Raw genomic sequence first — 19,008 nt, forward strand, 5'->3', positions numbered from 1 at the left:
ACTCATTTCTACATGCAGCACAGGCTAATCTGGCATGGTCGGTCTTCAGACTGTTAAATATATTGTACAAAGACATAAATTTATTTTTCAAATTTGTCAGCTGTTCACTACACTAAGGATTTTGTTTGTATATGGTTTTCGTTTTGAAGCCCATGTCAGTTACTTTGCATTTCTTTTTGGAGCTGTTATCGCAAAATTGTATCAAAAATGCTTTAAAGAACCTATGAAATATTATCCTTGCTAACAAATCATTACTTAAAGTGTACTGCATTGGCCAAACCAGTCTTTCTCAGCCAGAGTCCTATAATGCCTCATAATTTTTTCATTAGTGACAGGTGTGGTGATCATAACTTTTGAGACAGGTGTAGTTGTATTACTGTGTTCAAGAGGCAACCTACTTACACGATTTAGAGATACAAAATTATGATCAGAAAATGGAAACACTGCCAAACCACTTTTGTAGTTCTAAAATCGACAAAAATATTGTCAAGGCAGAATCGATCTCTTGAGGACCTATTATTGATAGAGTGTAAATTGCACTGTTTTAGTAAATTTTTATTTATTTGACACTATGTTTATGCATTATTATATCAAAATTGGCATTCAGATATCCACCTATTACACCATAATCATGCATCCACCTAGTCTCTCTAATCACATGTAACAGTATGTCCAATTCTCCTAAGAATACACTAATGAGACCCTTAATGGATCTGTATGAGGATATTGTTACTAATTTAAAACTGTAAATAACAATCCCAGCAGCTTCAAAGTTCTGCTCTTCACACAGAAAATTTAGATCCAGTTGAATAACAAAGCAACTGAGTGATTGGTTGACATAGACCATGACACCATCTCTTATGTGCAATTTTCTGCAGTAACTGCTTTCTATCTTATAGTTATCAAATTTAACAACTGTAAGTTCACTTTCAGTAAACCAGTGTTCACACAAACAAAAAACATCAAACTTATTTTCCAAGCAAAAATCATTCATAATAAATTGTTTATCGTTTACTCCTGGAATGTTCAGATAGGAGGTTCTTGGATCAAAACTGTTATTCATTTAAAACTGAACATTTTGTTGAAGGGCTATAAAAACTTTAGCACTATCGTTACTTATCTTATGGGTTTCTTCCCCTTTACTGCCTTCAAGTAAAAAATCAGTTACATGGAGAGGAGGCACTGACTCCACTTACAACACTGGACACTGTTCCTTCTACCTTGGCTCTCTTCCCTCCTTTTGATGGTACTGTTGTTGCTTAGTCCTAACAGCTGGGTGTGGAACCACTCAGACAGCCATGATTCACTTGCTAAGAACACTGCATTACACCCTACACTATACAACACTGAAATTCGCCTGGCAGTTAACACGTAGGCTGCTGCATGTACGTTAATTTGAGATATACATGCTACATCTTGTCTGTGCACAGACATTCGCAGACAAATACTAGTCTATGACCCACACTTCGCTTTGGATCCGTTGACTAGAACCACAATGGTGCTCGTTATAGTGGAATGCCTGTAATGAATGGTGCCAATAATGTGTTGTTACTTGTAACCCAAGTTGCACAAGTAGAGAAATAGCCAGTTTCACACACAGAACTAATGGGGCGCAATAGTTTGTGGCTTTTGGTAGAGGCATTCTGAGCTCCCATTCACATAGTACACCATAAATTCTACATAGTTGCACAGCTTTCAATATGATGTCCACTGAAATCATACGGGCAGGTGTGAATGTTGTATTGGGGTGCAACAAGAGTTAAATGTAAGGAAAAAGAAACGTAAATGTTGGATCCGAAAATAGATTTTACACAGGGAAAAATAAGGGGCAACGAACACATTTATAAAAGAAATCACACTTGGTGACGAAAATGCTGTCTGCAATAGCAAACTAACCAACAGCTGGCATGTAAATATAATATGCCGTCATGCTACTCTTCCAAGATTTTAGAATCTTACTGTCGTTGATGCAAGCATTTCGAATACTTAATTTTTAGTTTAAGAGCTGCAACATCACAATTGGGAGCTATTTCCCACATATAATTCATAATTTATACAATGCTTGGTTCCGCAAATCACAAAGTTTATACGATTTAATTTTCGTTATATATATTAAGTTTTATTATTTATTCATCGAAAAATCTTTCGATGAAGCTGCGAAAGTGTACATTTCCGACTACTGTTTTCACTTTTTTTAGTAATAAAACGAAAACACACTGAAATCCAATGGAGTACAGGAGCAATTACTGTCCACAATAACTGCTACAGAATGTTTATGTATCGAAATACTGCCACCGGGGAGCAGTAGTTTAAGGAAAGTGATGCAACAAGTACAGCCTAGTTGAACTTTTTTTTTTGTATGTTCATCCTTTTGGCTGGAGGTCTTGGAAACCATGGCGGTTCACTATACTAAGAAAAAGAACGCCTACAGCCATCCTTATGAACTTATTCATTGTGCAGTTAACAGTTAGTCAGTTGTTAGTTGATGGTTGGTGTGCTTACATTACAATTACAGTCTGCATAAACCAGTTATGTTGGCCGCTGATGCAGCCTATGTATGGTTCGTGGTAACCCCTTCAGCATCAATTAAGGCCTGAGGATGGAGCACTGAAGCTTCGAAACTGGTAGCTACATAATAAATAAGATCATAGGAACAGCTGTAGACGTTTCATTTTCTTACAATAGTTGAACTTTTTGCGACACGACAAACGTTGTATCTCTTAAGTGGCGCCAATAAAAACTGGTATTTCACACATACAACTGCAGTATGCCACTAGCTGTGGCGACACATTTGTTGCGTGTGAAACTGACAATAGCACAGTCTAGCATAATAGTCGCAACACTCACTGCTGCAAAAGTTATTACCGTTTGACGGCTGGAGGGACAATAGCACTCCTAGCGGCGAGGAAAGATAACATCAGATGTGTCGTAAGCACAGCGCCGAGAAAGGAGAAGGTAAAATGCGTCGTAACCATAATGTCCGTTTTGCATTCATTTCCTAAGTGATTTACGAAATATTTGAATTATTTTTTTGCCTCCAAGAGATTGTGAAATATCAGAAGACATAGATAATTCTAAATTAAGCCCAAATAGGGATAAAAATCATGAATCCAGTGGCAAGCTACAACACTTTCGTGAAGAAACACTTTTGACATTGGATAGAACTGCAGCTTACCATATTGTTATCATTGGAATATAAATGCACAGATTCACATGTAAGAAGCACAGACATGAAGCTCTGCATGCAAAAGTGATCGATTCCCATTTGTCGTTCTGTAGGTCTACTGTGTTTTAGTCATTGTCACATGTTGCCACAAGTGTGACCTTCTTCTTTATATTATTCTAAGTGGGACAAGCAACTGACAAGTAGTGGGAGAAATATGCTGTGCGAGTAAACCCGAACTCCTCAAAGCCAATAACACTGTCAGAAGTGCTGTCATATGTTAAACTTGCCATTAGAGACATTTCATCCAATAATATATTTACTAGTTTATCAGTATCGGAGAAATCCTGTGGCTTCTGCTTTAAAAGATGGAATTTGTTGTCACTTATCCCGCATTTTATTTGTATGCCTTCGACATACCTCTGTAATGTACACAATGATGGAAACATAAAACATTCTGACAAAACCTGTATGCCTGAGTGCTGTAATAAAATAGATGTAGAGCAAACAACTTATTTTCGTCTTTCCATCTTGCATCATGTTTAATCTTAAATGGCACGCTAATGCACTTAACAACAAGGCATCTCTTTTTTTTAAATATCTGGCTCCTATAGCCTTAAAATTTTTTCTTCCTTCTTCACTTGATCCTTCTGATACAGTTCCTGTTGCTGTCTGTATTTAAGATGATTGGCACTTTTCTTGTCACATAATAGTTTTGCACGAAGTCTAGCGATCTGCAGATTTTGACAATTTACATGCATTTGCAAGACACGAATAACTGAACTTAATCTAACCACTTCATAGTCAAAGCAAATCTGTGTCGACGATTCAGATGAATCTGGCACTGAAATATGGAGAGCTAAACTGGATGCTTCTATGCCATAGGAGTGTTTTATGGCTTTAGACGAATTGTCGAACCTTTGTGGCAGTTTCCTCTTCATCGGCAGTTGAGGTGGCTTATTTGGTGTGGGTAATGCATTCCACACGAGTCTTTTACTGTATGCATTCATGAAATAGTTTTGTTCGAAGTGCAGCGAACAAAACTTAGCTTTGTTATAAAGGTAAACAGGATATTTATTTATAAGATCTCCTCGTCTGCTACTCACTAGCCATTTTCTGCTCCTAAAACGAAACATTAATCATTAATACACATGGTGTTTGCAAGCGGAACCTGAAGATACAGTTTAGTAACATGATGGTATATACCTCTCAGGGTCCAGAAGATACCACATCTGTCTTTTTTAGGTTTAAAAAAAGACAGATGTGGTATCCTCTTCTTGTTGCGCAGCAATTAATTGACCATTTGTGAAAACTATTGTTCCACGTCGCGCTGAACTCACCAGTTTTACTTGCTGGCCGCTTGGCTCGTTGCTGGCGCAGGAGGCAAAAAATATCGAGGGGAAGTGTCACGACTGTTAAGCCCGGTCCACACGCAACGATCTGTCTGCGCAGACATCGGCGCAGATGTCTGTACATGCAAAAGATCGCTGCAAATGCGGTGTGTTCACACGACACAAACCCCAATCTACTACTCGCCCGACATCTGTCGGTGTAGAAAAGAAATATCAGTGGCAAGCGACTACGCTCCCCGAAAACGTCAAAATTTAATTCAGTTATTTTGAAAAATAGAAATGGAGGAAGTTCTGTTGTGGTCTGTGTTCGCAACTTGTGTTGCAAAAAACATTCAGACCAACCGCAGGAAACAGAGAAAGCGGTCAAAATGGTGCAGACAGTGGCTGCTAAAGCGAAAGCAGTTTTGTCACGTAAATTTACTGCGAGAGTTGCAGGGCGAACCTGTTTTGTTTTACTTAACCTCGTGTTCCATTTCCTCGCACATTGGCACTCCAATTTCATCTTCAATTGTACTCCTGCTTGGTCTTGGCGTTTCTTGATCACTAAGAAAGCCAAGTAGATCAAAATACCATAACGTTGGCTGGTATATTTGATCTACTCCTACACCAGATCTTCCAGATTTCTGAACTTTGGATAACTCTTTTCGGTAAACAGTTCGCTGACAGACTAATTTACTTGACTTGCTTTCATGAACTCATATTTCAGGAAAGCGTAAATAGCTTCACATGTGTTGGGTATTATTTCACTCAATGCTTGTTTCGATATTGCAGATGAAAATTCCAAATCATTGTAGCTCCTTCCTGTTGCTATGAATCTTAATGTTACTGTCAGGCGTTCATGAGGAGAAATTTCCCTTCTCATACAAATATTTTTCTCATAATATGAGGAGTTACATGCTTTAAGAGATAATTATAAGTTTCGACATTCATCCGCAAATAATTTCGCCAGTTCGCAACGAAATTATTTTTTTATTACCGTTTCTCTGTTTGCCGAGGCGCCAACTGCCCGCAGTTTTTCAATTAGAGCATTGTATGCTGCTGTCTTTTTGTCTCGGTCACTATATTCTTTACTTTTAATCTTCCACAAACATGGGTGGTTTCTGTATATTTCAATGAATTCACTTACAAACTCTCGAGAACACTGACGAGTATCAGCCATTTTAATGCCCTGTGCGCTCAAATACAAACACTAGACTGAGCAAACAGCTGTTTCGCGCCAGATTTTCGGCGATCTCCTGTCCACAAGCTCCAACTTGTCTGCGCAGGTGTGGTTTGAACCCACAGATTTGAGAGGTTTCGCTCAAACCTCCAACTTCCAGGTTTGCACACACATCAGGTTGGTGCAAATCTTCTGTCCACACGCAACGATCTGTCTGCGCAGATGTGATGTGCGCAGACACATCGTTGCGTGTGGACGGGCCTGTAGACTCTGTGGTGTAGAAGAGGATTTCGACAATCGTCATCTTTGGTCAAATCAGCCTTTGCTCTAAGTGTCATATCTTTGCTGTTGTGATAGGTCTTGCTTTCTTTTTCCGGTTTGGTGGCGTGTAGTGCTTGTTGAATTCGACGATTGAGGCAGATATCCAAATTCATCGAGGTAATAGTGTTCTGTTTAAAGAGTTGCATATTGTTCCCGTACTTTATTCTTTGAGTGTTCCATTTCCAGTAAAGCCAAATTTTTGCATGTGGTGTGTATGAAAATCCGTGAAGGTTAAGAATCTGTGTAACTAGACTTAATTCTTTCTAGGATGTTGATGCCAAAGAAGAATAGAGTTGCTATTTACGAATACCTTTTTAAAGAAGGTGTTATGGTCGCCAAGAAAGATTTTCATGCGCCGAAACATCCTGCTCTCGAACTACAAACCATACCTAACCTTCAGGTGATAAAAGCCATGCAGGTACTGTGAATTTGGTTACTATCACGTATAGCACTTACAGTTTTATAATGGATGGCACATAGCATTAACTGTTCTGGAAACAATTTTGTTTTCGCTGGTTGGCTCTAATGAAAACACACTTCGTCGACGTTGTGTTATAGTCAGTGTTACGTTAATGTGACAGTAAAGCAGGGGGCACTAAATTGTCACAAAGTATTGCGCATAAGACCTAATGCCATTTACACGTAAGCCAGAGTATAATGTCAGAATTCTTTCAGCTGTGTCGTAAGTTATAGTTTCTCATTAGATAATAGTTTATGCTGTTTGTACGGGGAAACGTGATTGATGTAACGTACTACTCGTGCTATATAAAACCCCAACACTAAACTAGCTGTGTTAAAGATGCCAAATTGAGTTTTACGTGTTTGGGTTAAGTGTTCGTAAGTGCTGATAACATAATCAAGAGAATGCAAACATCACAGATCCGTATTTTATTGGTACCTACTTGCTTACGGTACTTGGATTCCCCGAATCACTTAGTTTGTCTCAGAAAGCATAATTGCTTGAAAATGAATATTATGACAAAATTGTAGGTAAGTGAACATAGTTTCATATGCCTACTTGGTGATACAGGTGAAATAAGTTAAAATGCAGTCTATTGATGCAGAGCCAGGGAACATTGTGGGACTTGCTGTCGTTCTCTCCTTCACTCTGTATTATTTCTGGGATAGACAATGTGTGCCAAGTCAACGAGCTGTTCCAGTAATGCCTCCAGCTATGAACTTCATTTCCAGAGAATATTTTTGGACTGAGGGAATCACGGGTGCACTATGTAATGTAAACCCTTTCATCCACTCGCACTGCATACATGTCAAGCCCATTGTACTGCCTTCAGGCTCCCTCTGTTGACAAACAACTAGAACTACAAAGTCAGTTTTCCTAGATCAGTTAGCATTACTGGCACCCCATCATATAACACGTAATTTGTAGCATTTAGGCCAGCCAACATTTTGGTAGGTAGCTTGTTTGTATGATTTCAGACATTTAAAATGTTTATATGTCCAGATATTTGTTCTTGTTTTTTAATAAAACAGGTGAAAGTACATGGTAGAAATTGTATGGCTTTTGTCGCTTATTTGTAATGATTGGCTGTTCTGACTTAAACCTTGTAGAAAAGTCTAAAGGAATTTCAGTTACAAATCCCATGCTACATGCATGAAATTGTCTTTGTAGTCACATGGGTGGCCAGTTGTAAACTTGACCCAGTATCAGGGATGACATTGTCATCTAAACAATGAGACTAAAAGCAGTGTTATTTCTATATGCAAGTAGCAGTTAATATATTATCTTCAGTATCACAATGTTTCCTCTCAATGTCAGTTCTGAGGTTGTAGCTATGGTGGGACCTGAGAACAGTTTTTTAATACATTAGTTTTTGCAGCTACTGTTGATATGACAATGTGACTTAAATCTCTTGATTCAGTTACAAAATGTTCTCGCACACAATGAATTGTAGTGATTTGCTGCAGAGACGTGCTCATCTCAACCTGTCCCCATACAGGCGATTTGCCAAGCAGTTTCAAGGAATATTTAAAACACCACTGTTCAGAAGTTACGCTAGAGTAAACAAACTGCTTACCATAACTGGTTAAGAATTTTTTGGGGAGCATTAGGTTATATGAATTGAGGAAGATATTTTTTACTGCTGTATAGTAGATTTGTTCTAAACATTTAAATTGAAAAATACACTTATTATGGTCTGTCACTATCTTTTATAAGTTTTGTTATGGTTCCATCCAAATGAAATGGTCCAATAAAAATTATGTTGGTTGCTTGACCATTTTTAAATATTTTAAGTTTTTTATCACCCTGTAATTGAGATGTTCAAAACAGTTAAAAAAAATTACCTTTCACCTTTACTGAATGGTGGCCATTTTAGTTTGTAAGTGCACGATGATTCGGAAATATGGAAGCATCCGATCCTGCCCATCTGCTTTGACCCATGGCGTCACAAATCTGGCGGAAACGACCATAAACCACGATTCCAATATGGTGCATATAAAGTCGTTATGTACACATTATGAGTGCGAAAATACATCGAAAAACAAAAATACACACTTTTCACAAAAAGCCTAATGACACTAAGGGGACAAGTGCGGGAAATGGGGTGTTTTTGGGTGGGGGCAAACTAAATAAAAAACAAATCTAGACACCCACCCCTATACAAAACCACACAAAACGATGAAAAAACACATTACAAAACTCCCCAAATACCACTAAACACAATATTATCTGGAATCTGACACTTCCCGTGACCCATATAGCTCAAAAACATCTCCTGATATCAATACCAACATACACAGCCACACATTGGGATCGAACACTTCCCTTGACCTGCGCACTGTTAATTTTATCCGTCATACATTCCTGAACAAAAACAACAACCGATTAATTTTACTAAAATTACCACAGGACGTACAGCGAACAACACAAAATTAACCTTCACACAAAATTGTCAGCTTGCTGAAACGAATACCACTACAAACACAGCCGACATTCGAACAATTCTGGATAATGAGCAAAAGCAAACTGAGCCCATTACACCACACAAACGAAAACCCTGAACATACCACCAGAGAGCACAACAAACCACAACACGACATCTACAAGCCTGCCACATTCATTCCGCGCCGTCATGACGTCACACACAACACCCTCATGTCACGGGTCAAAGAAGACGTGTGGGATCGGACACTTTTGTCGACCCGATGTTTCAGTTTAGAGACTTAAGCAAAAATATCAGTATCTCTGCACTGGGTTAAGTTACAACATGCAATTTACATGATTGTTTTTAGAAAAGTGTCCTCTACAACATTGTGTATTACACAAAATACCTTAAATTGAAAAAAAAAAAAGTCAGAATGACTTCCAAAGTTTGGTATCCAAATTTTCGAAAATCCACTTTTTAGGCCCAAAAATATCAGAGTGATTTATGAGTGTCTATTTTTTGCCATTGTTAGATATCATACACTACTAGCCTCATATAGAGCAAGAACACTTACAGATGTTTCCTTAATTTTTATGAATTTTTGAAATTTGAAAATTTTCATTTTTGTAAATTTATCTAAAGTGGGACTCAATTTAAAAATTTGATTTATGCAGTTTGTGCACCTATATGACAGCAACATACTGCAAAAATGTCAACATTGATAGCTGACTGTGAACAAAGATATTAATTTTTGAAAATGGGAATTCACATTACTCAACAACTGATCCTGTCTGTTGCCTATTCATGTGTGATATTGGTGGGATGTAATCAATTATTATTGAAGTAAGGTACTGAGTTATATACAAAAAGTGGAAACATCACTGAAGTTAATTTATATTATTCTGACATACTTAAAATAATTTCAATTAACATCCTTAGAGATGAGACAGTTCCTAAAGCTGGCGATGAATGTTAAGAACACTTATTTCTTTACAGCTTTTGTAATATAGAATAAAATCTCCCAGTTACTGTGGTAAGTTAAAGCACTGAAAGTTTGCTTAAAACATTTTTCATTGGTATCCTCCAAACTTTGTCACTAGTAGATATCTTGAATGATGTTCTTGGGCCAGCAGGGTTGTAAAAATGCACAAAAACATCGTTTTCCAAACTTATTTTTTCAACCTCTGCAAGCCACTGGTGCCCATCATACACCCATGTCACTGTCATTCAACGTTAAAGACAGATGTAATTTTGCTGACACAATGATCCTCTTAAATTTCGGTTTCTGATGTTACATAGCATCGAACTAAGTTTTCTGCAATGCCAAGGAATTTGTGGAAGTTCCTTGTATTGCTATACAGTTTTCAAATCTGGTTTGAAGTGTTGTTTTCATATGCAGAACCACTTCTTTCTTGATCAGAAAATAGTTAATGCCTTTAATATTAGCCTTGCAAAAGACATAAGTCCTGTACTGTGAGAATTTGGTCTGTGGTTGGTCTTCGTAGGCTGGCTTTACTTCGCGTTTTGTTGTACCATTTCCTCCATCATATGCATTTTTAGCATGACAGGATGCAAAAACGTGCCATTCAGCCTCCAACCCAAAGTCTACTTCGTGGTTGCACAGATTAGGAAAATTCTTTTTGTTCGTCAACGGACTACCACTTCCATCTGAAAAGTATATCAGCTTCTCAACCTTGGGAAAATTTTCTTTTATGTAATTTATTACGTACTTTTGAAACACGTGTACAGCGAAAGTGTTGTGCTCCAAGAATTCGTGTAGAACGCAAATTGAAGAACTGCAAACTTCATCTTTCTCATTTTTAAAGTAGAGAATAAATGGATGCACTGTTACTGGGTCATTGGCCAAGTGGTACCCTTGTATTGCATCCTGAACCACAGATGTAAAATTTTCTGCAGTCACTGTGCATTCAGTTTCATGAAGTTGTGGTCAGTTTGACATATTGATAATATAAACAAACATATTCAGAGTGTGTCTCTGAGCATCCAGGTCACAAAATTTTGACCTTCCAATTTTGCATTCAAGATAGGAGTTTTTGAAAGCTACATAAGTTCATTTAAATTTGACAGCACTAGTCGTTTCTGCTTTGTTACTTTAACTCAATTTGTAACAACTCTTTTGCTATTTTTGCAACCTGGGCATATTCTCCACTTATACCTACTCCTTTCTTCTTTCCTAAAACTGGAAGAATGCTTTTCCTTTCTCTAATTTTTGGGTTAGTTTAACCAAATTATGAGAAATGTTGAATTCATGAACTTTTCTCTTGACCAAGAGTCAGGGAGCGAACTTAAAATTTTAACTTTACCCAGCAATAATGTACTTATTGACAATAAACCTAAATGTTAATGGGCATTTTTATTGCCATAGAACAAAAACAAAAGCTCCTATTGTTTAATATTGCATTATTAGAAATAAACTAAATGAGTATTGGGTGAGTGTTAACTAAATATGTCACAATTAAATTTTCTTACAGTGAAACAATAAACCATTTAAATAGGCAACAGCCATAAGATCAGTTGTACAGGAATGAGAATTTTCCTCATTTTCAAAAATTCATATCTTCGTTTAGTCAGATATAAGTGTTGAAATTTTCACTGTATGTTGCTATCATATAGGTGTACTAACTGTGCAAAAATTAATTTTTATGTTGAATCTCACTTGAATTACTTTGGAAAAAATGAAAATTTTCAAATTTCAAAAATTCATAAAAATTAATGAAACATTTGTTATTGCTCAATATGAGGCTAGTAGTGTGTAACTATAGGAAAAAATACTATAAATCACTCCCCGTTTGTTACTTTTGGGCCTAAAAAGTGGATTTTTGAAAATTTAGATACCAAACTTTGGAGGTCATTTTGACTGGTTATTTTTTATTTCAGGGTATTTTGTGTAATAGGCAATGTTGTACAGCACACTTTTCTAAAAACAAACATGTCAATTGCAATGTTGTAACTTAACCCAGTGCAGAGGTATTCAAATTTTTGCTAATGTCTCCAGACTGAAAAATCATTACACGCCTACTTGCAGGCCCACTCATTTTCCATATCGTGGATGAGGACACCTTCCTGGGTGCATTTTCCACCATGCACTGTGCAGAGTTGCTTTCTGCGCCGATGATGACCATGGACTTCTTAGCACCTCATATTGGCACGGTAGCCAGTTCATTGTGGTGGGGCCACCATGTACCCTGTTGGTTGTAGCCCCCTGAAAACACAGTGATAGCTCTACTGATGCCTGCACCATTAACTCCCCAAGTATGCCATGGAGTACCCACCTCCCTGGGACATCGCAACTCCTGGCAATGGCCATCCTGCCATGTGGCCCTTGCTGAGGCTGGGTGGCACCCATGGGGAGGCCCCCTGGTCAGAATGTGTGGCATCAGGGCAAATGACATGCCATGAAGCGTAGCACATAATTTCATGTTGGTGGTCTGCCACCAGCAGTCTCTAAGTGGGCAGTCTAACTTCAATACTAAGATATATGACCCCAAATCGTTACCTCCCTGCCCACACAATGAGAGGAACACCAGGCTAAGGATGGCAGTGAAGCTTATTAGCACTGTTACCTTCTATGTGCGAGAGTTGATGGGGAATCTTTCATGTCCATGAAGCCTAAGTTTTTTGTCGAGCATTTGGAGAACAAGTTTGAGGAGGTGGAGGGCTTATCCAAAATGCGCTCCAGGGTAGTCTTCAATAAAAACAGCATCCTCTGCCCAGTCACGGGCATTACTCGCTTGTGACAATTTGGGGATGTTTTTGTTACCATCATGCCCCATAAGAGCTTAAGTATGGTCAAGGGTATTATATTCCACAGGGACCTTCTTTTGCAGTCTGACAACAAGCTGCGTGCCAATTTAGAGCAGCTAGGTGTTCATTTTGTCTGGTGCGTCTATTGGGGTCCGAGGGATAATGATGTCTCCACCAGTACATTCATCTTGGCCTTCGAGGTAACACATTGCCCAAGAAGGTCAAGGTGATGGTCTACCGCTGTGATGTCAAGTCATATATCCCTCCCCCAATGCAATGTTTTAAGTGCCGGAAGTGCAGCCTTATGTCTTTCTGCTGTGCTTCCAGCGTCAAATGTAGAGATTGTGGACGTCCATCACATCCCAATACTCAATGTGCCGTGTCTCCCACCTGTGTAAACTGTGGAGAGCATCATTCGCCTTGCTCGCCAAACTGCATGATTTTACTGAACGAGGAAAATCATGGAATATAAGACCCTGGACCGACTGACCTACACTGAGGCTAAGAGGAAATTTGAACGCCTACATTCTGTGGCTATGGCCACCTCTTACTCGGCCGCTACAAGAACAGTTATCGCCCCATCAGTTCCTCGCATTCCTGTCACCTCTCAGAACCAGAGGACTACACCGGCCCCCTTGATGGTGGGGAAGCAGTTCCCTCCCAGTTGCTCCTGCACCACTTACTTCAGGAGCAAACCACCCCCCCCCCCCCCTCCCCTCCCCCCCAAAGGGATATCAGTCCCCACTTCTGAGCCAGGGGAGTGTAAGTTTTCTTCAGCACCTCTTGCTGGGAAGGGGTCCCTTGTGTCATTCCCTTCCCAGGTTTGTGCTAGTGGGAAAGATGACACCTGCCAGTGGCTGAAGAGCCCAAAAGTAGCTGGTCGTAGTGCTTCACGCCCATCCTCAGTCCCGGAGACTGAATCAGTGAAGTCCTCCCTGCCAGGGAAACCCAATGAGCAGTGAGAGAAATCCAAAAAGGGGGTCCCCAAGACTAAGGGAATTGTGGTAGCACCCATACCACTGCTACCTACAAGCTCTGCGGATGAGGTGGAGGTTGTTGTAGATATAATGCAAAGTGTGTGTTAAGATGATAAATGTGAACCATTCATTTTATTTCTCTTTGTTATCAAAAGGTAGACTATAAGTAAATGCCACAAGTTTAGAAAAGGTGTAATGTTAACGCTCCTAGGCAGTTAATTTATATGAATAAACGTGATTTTGATTAATCAGATTACATTTTCTGGAGAAGCATTAAGAGGCACAATTACTTAACACACATTGTACCTAGAAAACCCAACAACTCAAATCAGTTCGTTGCTCCTGTCAGGTGTTGATTCAGGATAAAACACTGCATTTAATAAAAGAATAATTGTTTATTGTAGGCTGTATTGTACTTAAAATCGTACTGTTAGCAAGTTCCGGCAGTCATTATCAAGCACATTTGCTTTGCTTTGTATTACGCTTTGTGCTCATTCCATTCTTTTTGTCACTTACATAAAACCAGGATATAATATAAACGAAATGTAATACATGACTCAGTAAATGTGCTTGAACAGCATGATTTTGATAAAGCACAACACAGCCTTCAAGAAACAATTTATTTAACACTTTGAGGCTGTGGATCCCTACCGAAGCAAAATCTTTAGACCCTATGGTGGTATAGTCATTAGAACATATTAGTTATTCCCTAGCCTCACAGAAATGGAGATTTTTGCACAAAATTAGTTTTGTTAAGCTCATAATGTAATTTGACATAACTGAAATAGAAATATTTAGCTATGTATTTCACTCAGAATTGATAATTGCTAATATCATGGACATAGTTTCGTTGACTACAGATTTTTTAAATATGTTTATTGGGTAGCTTTTATATTGTTTTTTTAGCTCTGCAGATTGCATTTCCCAGTGCTTTAGGAGAAATTTTATGCATGTTTTGTCATTTTGCTGCTATTTAAGTTTTCCCTAATCATGCTCACAGTTTCCTTTTTGAAGCCCTTTTCGGTTGCTCTTACTTTTCTGCCAATGATGAACTACTTTTCTTATGGCAATATTGTCTGCCTCCCTCTCAGTGCCTATGTTTAAATGTTTCCCTTCATCTTCCAGCTTCTTCCCATTTTGCCAGCATTATTTCCATGGAGTAAGAGACATAACTACATTTAACCGATATTTTGTCACAACTGGCTTGTCACATGCCCAACAAAAGGAAACATACAGAACATGACACCTCATATTTCAGAAACAAAGATTACTAATTGAGAATTGATAATTGCTAAGATCATGGACATAGAAAGCCTTATACACATCAGATATCACACACAGATATCAGTTGTATCTGTGTTTGTAATTTCACTTTATGTAATTGGTAACAGGCATTTGAGTACACACCCACAAACTGCACAGTAGTTTTGTTTCTTTAATAGTTCTTTCATTGTGTTTTGACATAGTTACTTAACAGACAAAATGCTGTTTGATGCTATTGTTGTAGTATTGCTCTTATGTTATAACCTCTGGCTATGAAGTGCTCAATTGGGACAAATAAAAAAGCTGTGGGAAAAACTAGTGTGTATTGATTTGGTTGCAGATGTGCACTAGCAATTATTAGACAGTTGATTATATTTTATTTAGTGTTTTTTGTGCAAAAGTAATTTGTAGATTACTTTTTAGTGTTAATACAACCAAGGTTCTTTGGGGAAATATTCATTTAGGTAAAATAAAATGTTTGATATCTTCATGTAATTTTAAGTTTTGATGTGGTTGGTAGAATGGAAAATAATGGTTTTCCCTTAAGAAGTATGTCATGAGGAAGATATGCATAATCCTGTGACTGCTGCCCCATCCCTTTGAAAATAAAGTGGCTAGATAGTGTTTAAAAAAAGTACAGGACAATTAATAGATCTTATTAATTTTGTTTCATCTTTTGCAGTCATTGAAGTCAAGAGGATATGTAACAGAGCAGTTTGCTTGGAGACATTTTTATTGGTACCTTACAAATGAAGGCATAACATACTTAAGAAGTTATCTTCATCTCCCAGCTGAGGTAAGTATAGCACATTAAGGGTAGCATATAGAAGTGCAACTTTAATCCATTGTCTTGGGCTTAGAGCATCCACATCCACCCTGCTTTGCTGCTGCTATCTCACAACAGGTGGGTCTTGCTCAGCTTAGTCAGTTACCTGAGACCATTGCCCAACCAGTCCGATTTTCTTAAGGGTTTCTCTTTGGAGTATTGAGTTGTTCCTCCTATAGTTACGTATTTGTAAGCTTTTCTTGTCTTTGTATAGTTTAAATAATTGGTCCTGTCTGAAAGTGTCAAGAACAATAAATCAGAATTTTTGAGACTGGGTTATCATATAGCCCAACAGATCAGGAACTTTATACACACTTCTCATGAGTAGGTAAGTTGAATGGTAAAAGTTTTGGCTGTATCATTGTTAATGTGCCCATGCAGTGCAGTAAAAGTATTGATGCTACTGATGTCAAGTGATGACCTTTTAGTTACGTTATGGAAGATTCAACACTATGTGTATGAGGGGCAGTAAATCTTACCATAAAAACATTGGTCACATTATTTTTAGTTACAGAATTGTTTGCAGCAAGTCCCCAATTTTCTCAAATTTCCAGATTGTTCCATCAACTCTGAAACGCCAAGCACGGCAGGAAACTGCTCGACCGAGGCCGAGTGCTCCTCGCTCTGAAGCTGCCAGGCCAGCTGAAGACCGTGCTGCGTACAGGCGGGCCCCAGGTGCTGCTGCTGCAGGCCCAGACAAGAAAGCGGATGTTGGTGCAGGGACAGGAGAACTTGAATTCGTAAGTATATGTTACATTTTGTGAGTAAGAATATTCATTTGACATAATTTTGTAAATTATGAATATTTAAAATTCCTGTTTTCAGAATAACAAAAGTCTTGCTAATTTTTTGTTCATAAATTGTAATCAGAGTTGCAAACTTTTAAGTGTACACTTGCTTTCTCAAATCTCAGCAGGACAAACTGTGTAAAGTTAATTTGTTTCAATTCTGCAAGTTTTTACACATTGGCAGCATGCAAGCAAAATTTTGAATTGACATTTGTAAATTGAGGTTTAAATATTGACTAAAGCTGGTACCACACAATCAAATATTTTTCAAGAAAGACATTTGACGTCATAGTGCCTTCAGAATGGCTAACGAAGACTTATTACAGTGCTCTGCAGTCGCATGTACATAAACTGCATTGTATTTGGTAGAGGGGCAGAGAAAAGAAAGAGGAAACATTCCTGCGAACAGCAGTGGATTTTATAGTGAGGTGCTAATAGCATCAAACAGAATCAATTACTGGAGCTGTAAGCAGAGAATGTAAAGTCGTATGAAAATTGCCACTGGATGATAGTAACATTCCAGTATGTGCTCAAGAAAGTGGCTTTTCATATTACGAAGCAGGACTCACCTCAGAAGTGCTACACCTGCAAAAGACACGTCTTGTAACGTATGTGATTTCTTACAACAGGAGAAAGCTATTCTAGTTCACCATATAACATTCAAATGCCACACTGCACATTAATGAAGATAGACCACAAATGTGTGAAGCTTTTTATAAAGTGCTGAAGGAGTAATATCTGAAGGCAAATAACTGTTTAGTATGTACTATAGTTAATAAGAAATATTCTTATTTCCACAACAGTTGTGGATTTTCATTATCCTGGCCATAATTCACAGCTAATGGCCTTCAGCAATTTTTATAGCTCCCACTTTCTATTTTGTATATAGAATGCTGCAAGTTACAGTGCTTAAACTTCCTTGTACATACTATCAGTTTCATTGTAGATGCAAAGCATCATTAAAACTTAGAAGCAGTGTTGGGAAACAATAGATGTCAGACACCTGCATCAGTGTTAGTGCTCCAAGCAGTTAAGTTTCTCTGTGCAGTAAACAGATGGTCACTTTTGATCAAATGTAAGGTAAGGTGTTAGATTTGATCCAAGAAAATTTGACTGAGGCCTAACTTTGACAAAGTGCCTTATTACACTATCAAATTTTGTCAAAGAAACTTTGAGGAAGGAAATTTGATAGGGTAATACTGGCCTAGGGCATTTTAGCAACAGCAGTTATGAAGTTTCAAACAATCTTAATCTAACAATTAAGGAAGTGCTTCCATATTTCTATAGCTTTTGTACTGATGGTGTGTTCAGCTTTGGCTGGAGTGTGGTTTGTGGGGTAGATTTTGTTTACAAATTTTCATTTCACAAGTCCAAACAGTTGTAAGAAGGTAAAGCCTCATCAAAAATCCCTGCCTCATTTGTCAGCTGTGAAATTTGACACATTGTTAGATAAAGATAAAAGTGCTGTTGTTGTTACTCTAAGTATTATAGTGTACAAAATGCAGGATTACTTAGTTTTAGCCCCTTGAAGTACTTCATGTAGTTTTTAACAGGATTTTGGAAAGTGTGCAGTTGTCAGTGTGTTGCAACTTGTTTTGAAATAACTTTCTTTTGCAATTCTTATATAATGCTTAGCTTAGTTGCTGTAAAGAATATTTTAAAATCAGACTTGCACCAACTTTGCTGTTTGGTCGTTGTTGTGGTCATTGATGATTCCCAATTTACTGCAAACAGCGTGTGTGAATGTTGTGAAAAATATATAATAGTAAAATTATATTAAGTTCATTGCTGTCACTAATAATTTTGTGATAGTCAGTCATTAACTCTAATCCTCAAATTTTGATTTTCAGCGTGGCAGTTTTGGAAGAGGACGGGGAGCACCTCAGTGATCTGTGGCTGATTTGTAAAATACATTTTTATGCCTAAAATAAAAAAGTTGAAATATTTGTTGTATTTTTTCCCATGTTTGAGAAACCTTTTTACAAATATGAATAAATTTGTCCATTATGGGTGTGTAACACTGCTATTGGTGATGAATAATGGTCTCCACCAATTACTGCATCCTTTGCCTTTAGTTTTATTGTTAGATTTTGTGGCCGCATTCTGTGCTGCTTCTTTAGGTTATACTTTCTGCCACAGCTACATGACCCCCAACAATTTTGGAAACACAATGAATATGTACCATCTGATGAATCACTAAGCAATTTGAAACAAGTAATGGAAAATAAAAATTTAATAATAAAATAAAACATGACTGGTTGCAGTAATTTGTGGAAACCAATGAGCAGAGTTTGTTTACCAGAAAATGTTTCTCGCATACTTGTATGGAATTGGGACCTAGAAACGACTGAGACGCTTCATCCCCACCGTAGCCGGAACCCAGGGTTATTGTGCGGTTTGGCCTCCAGTGGACCTCCCTCCCGGGAACGTCTCGCACCATGCGAGTGTAACGCCAATGTTTGCATGGTAGAGAAATTGTGGTGTATGTTTCTAGAAAGTGTTTGCACAG

The 19,008-nt window shown here is 38.1% G+C and overlaps 1 protein-coding gene across 1 annotated transcript; it reads left to right on the forward strand.

Moving 5' to 3' along the window:
- Positions 1-5,967: 5,967 nt before the first annotated feature.
- On the forward strand, positions 5,968-18,445 carry LOC126475325 (40S ribosomal protein S10). Its single transcript, XM_050103112.1, has 5 exons — positions 5,968-6,112; positions 6,263-6,413; positions 15,568-15,681; positions 16,266-16,451; positions 18,350-18,445. Exons 2-5 carry the CDS (start codon positions 6,264-6,266, stop codon positions 18,386-18,388), a joined length of 489 nt encoding a protein of 162 aa, XP_049959069.1. The 5' UTR covers positions 5,968-6,112; position 6,263; the 3' UTR covers positions 18,389-18,445.
- The last annotated feature ends 563 nt before the right edge of the window (positions 18,446-19,008 follow it).

This window comes from Schistocerca serialis, chromosome 4, assembly GCF_023864345.2.
Source record: "Schistocerca serialis cubense isolate TAMUIC-IGC-003099 chromosome 4, iqSchSeri2.2, whole genome shotgun sequence".
NCBI classification, from domain to species: Eukaryota; Metazoa; Arthropoda; class Insecta; order Orthoptera; family Acrididae; genus Schistocerca; species Schistocerca serialis.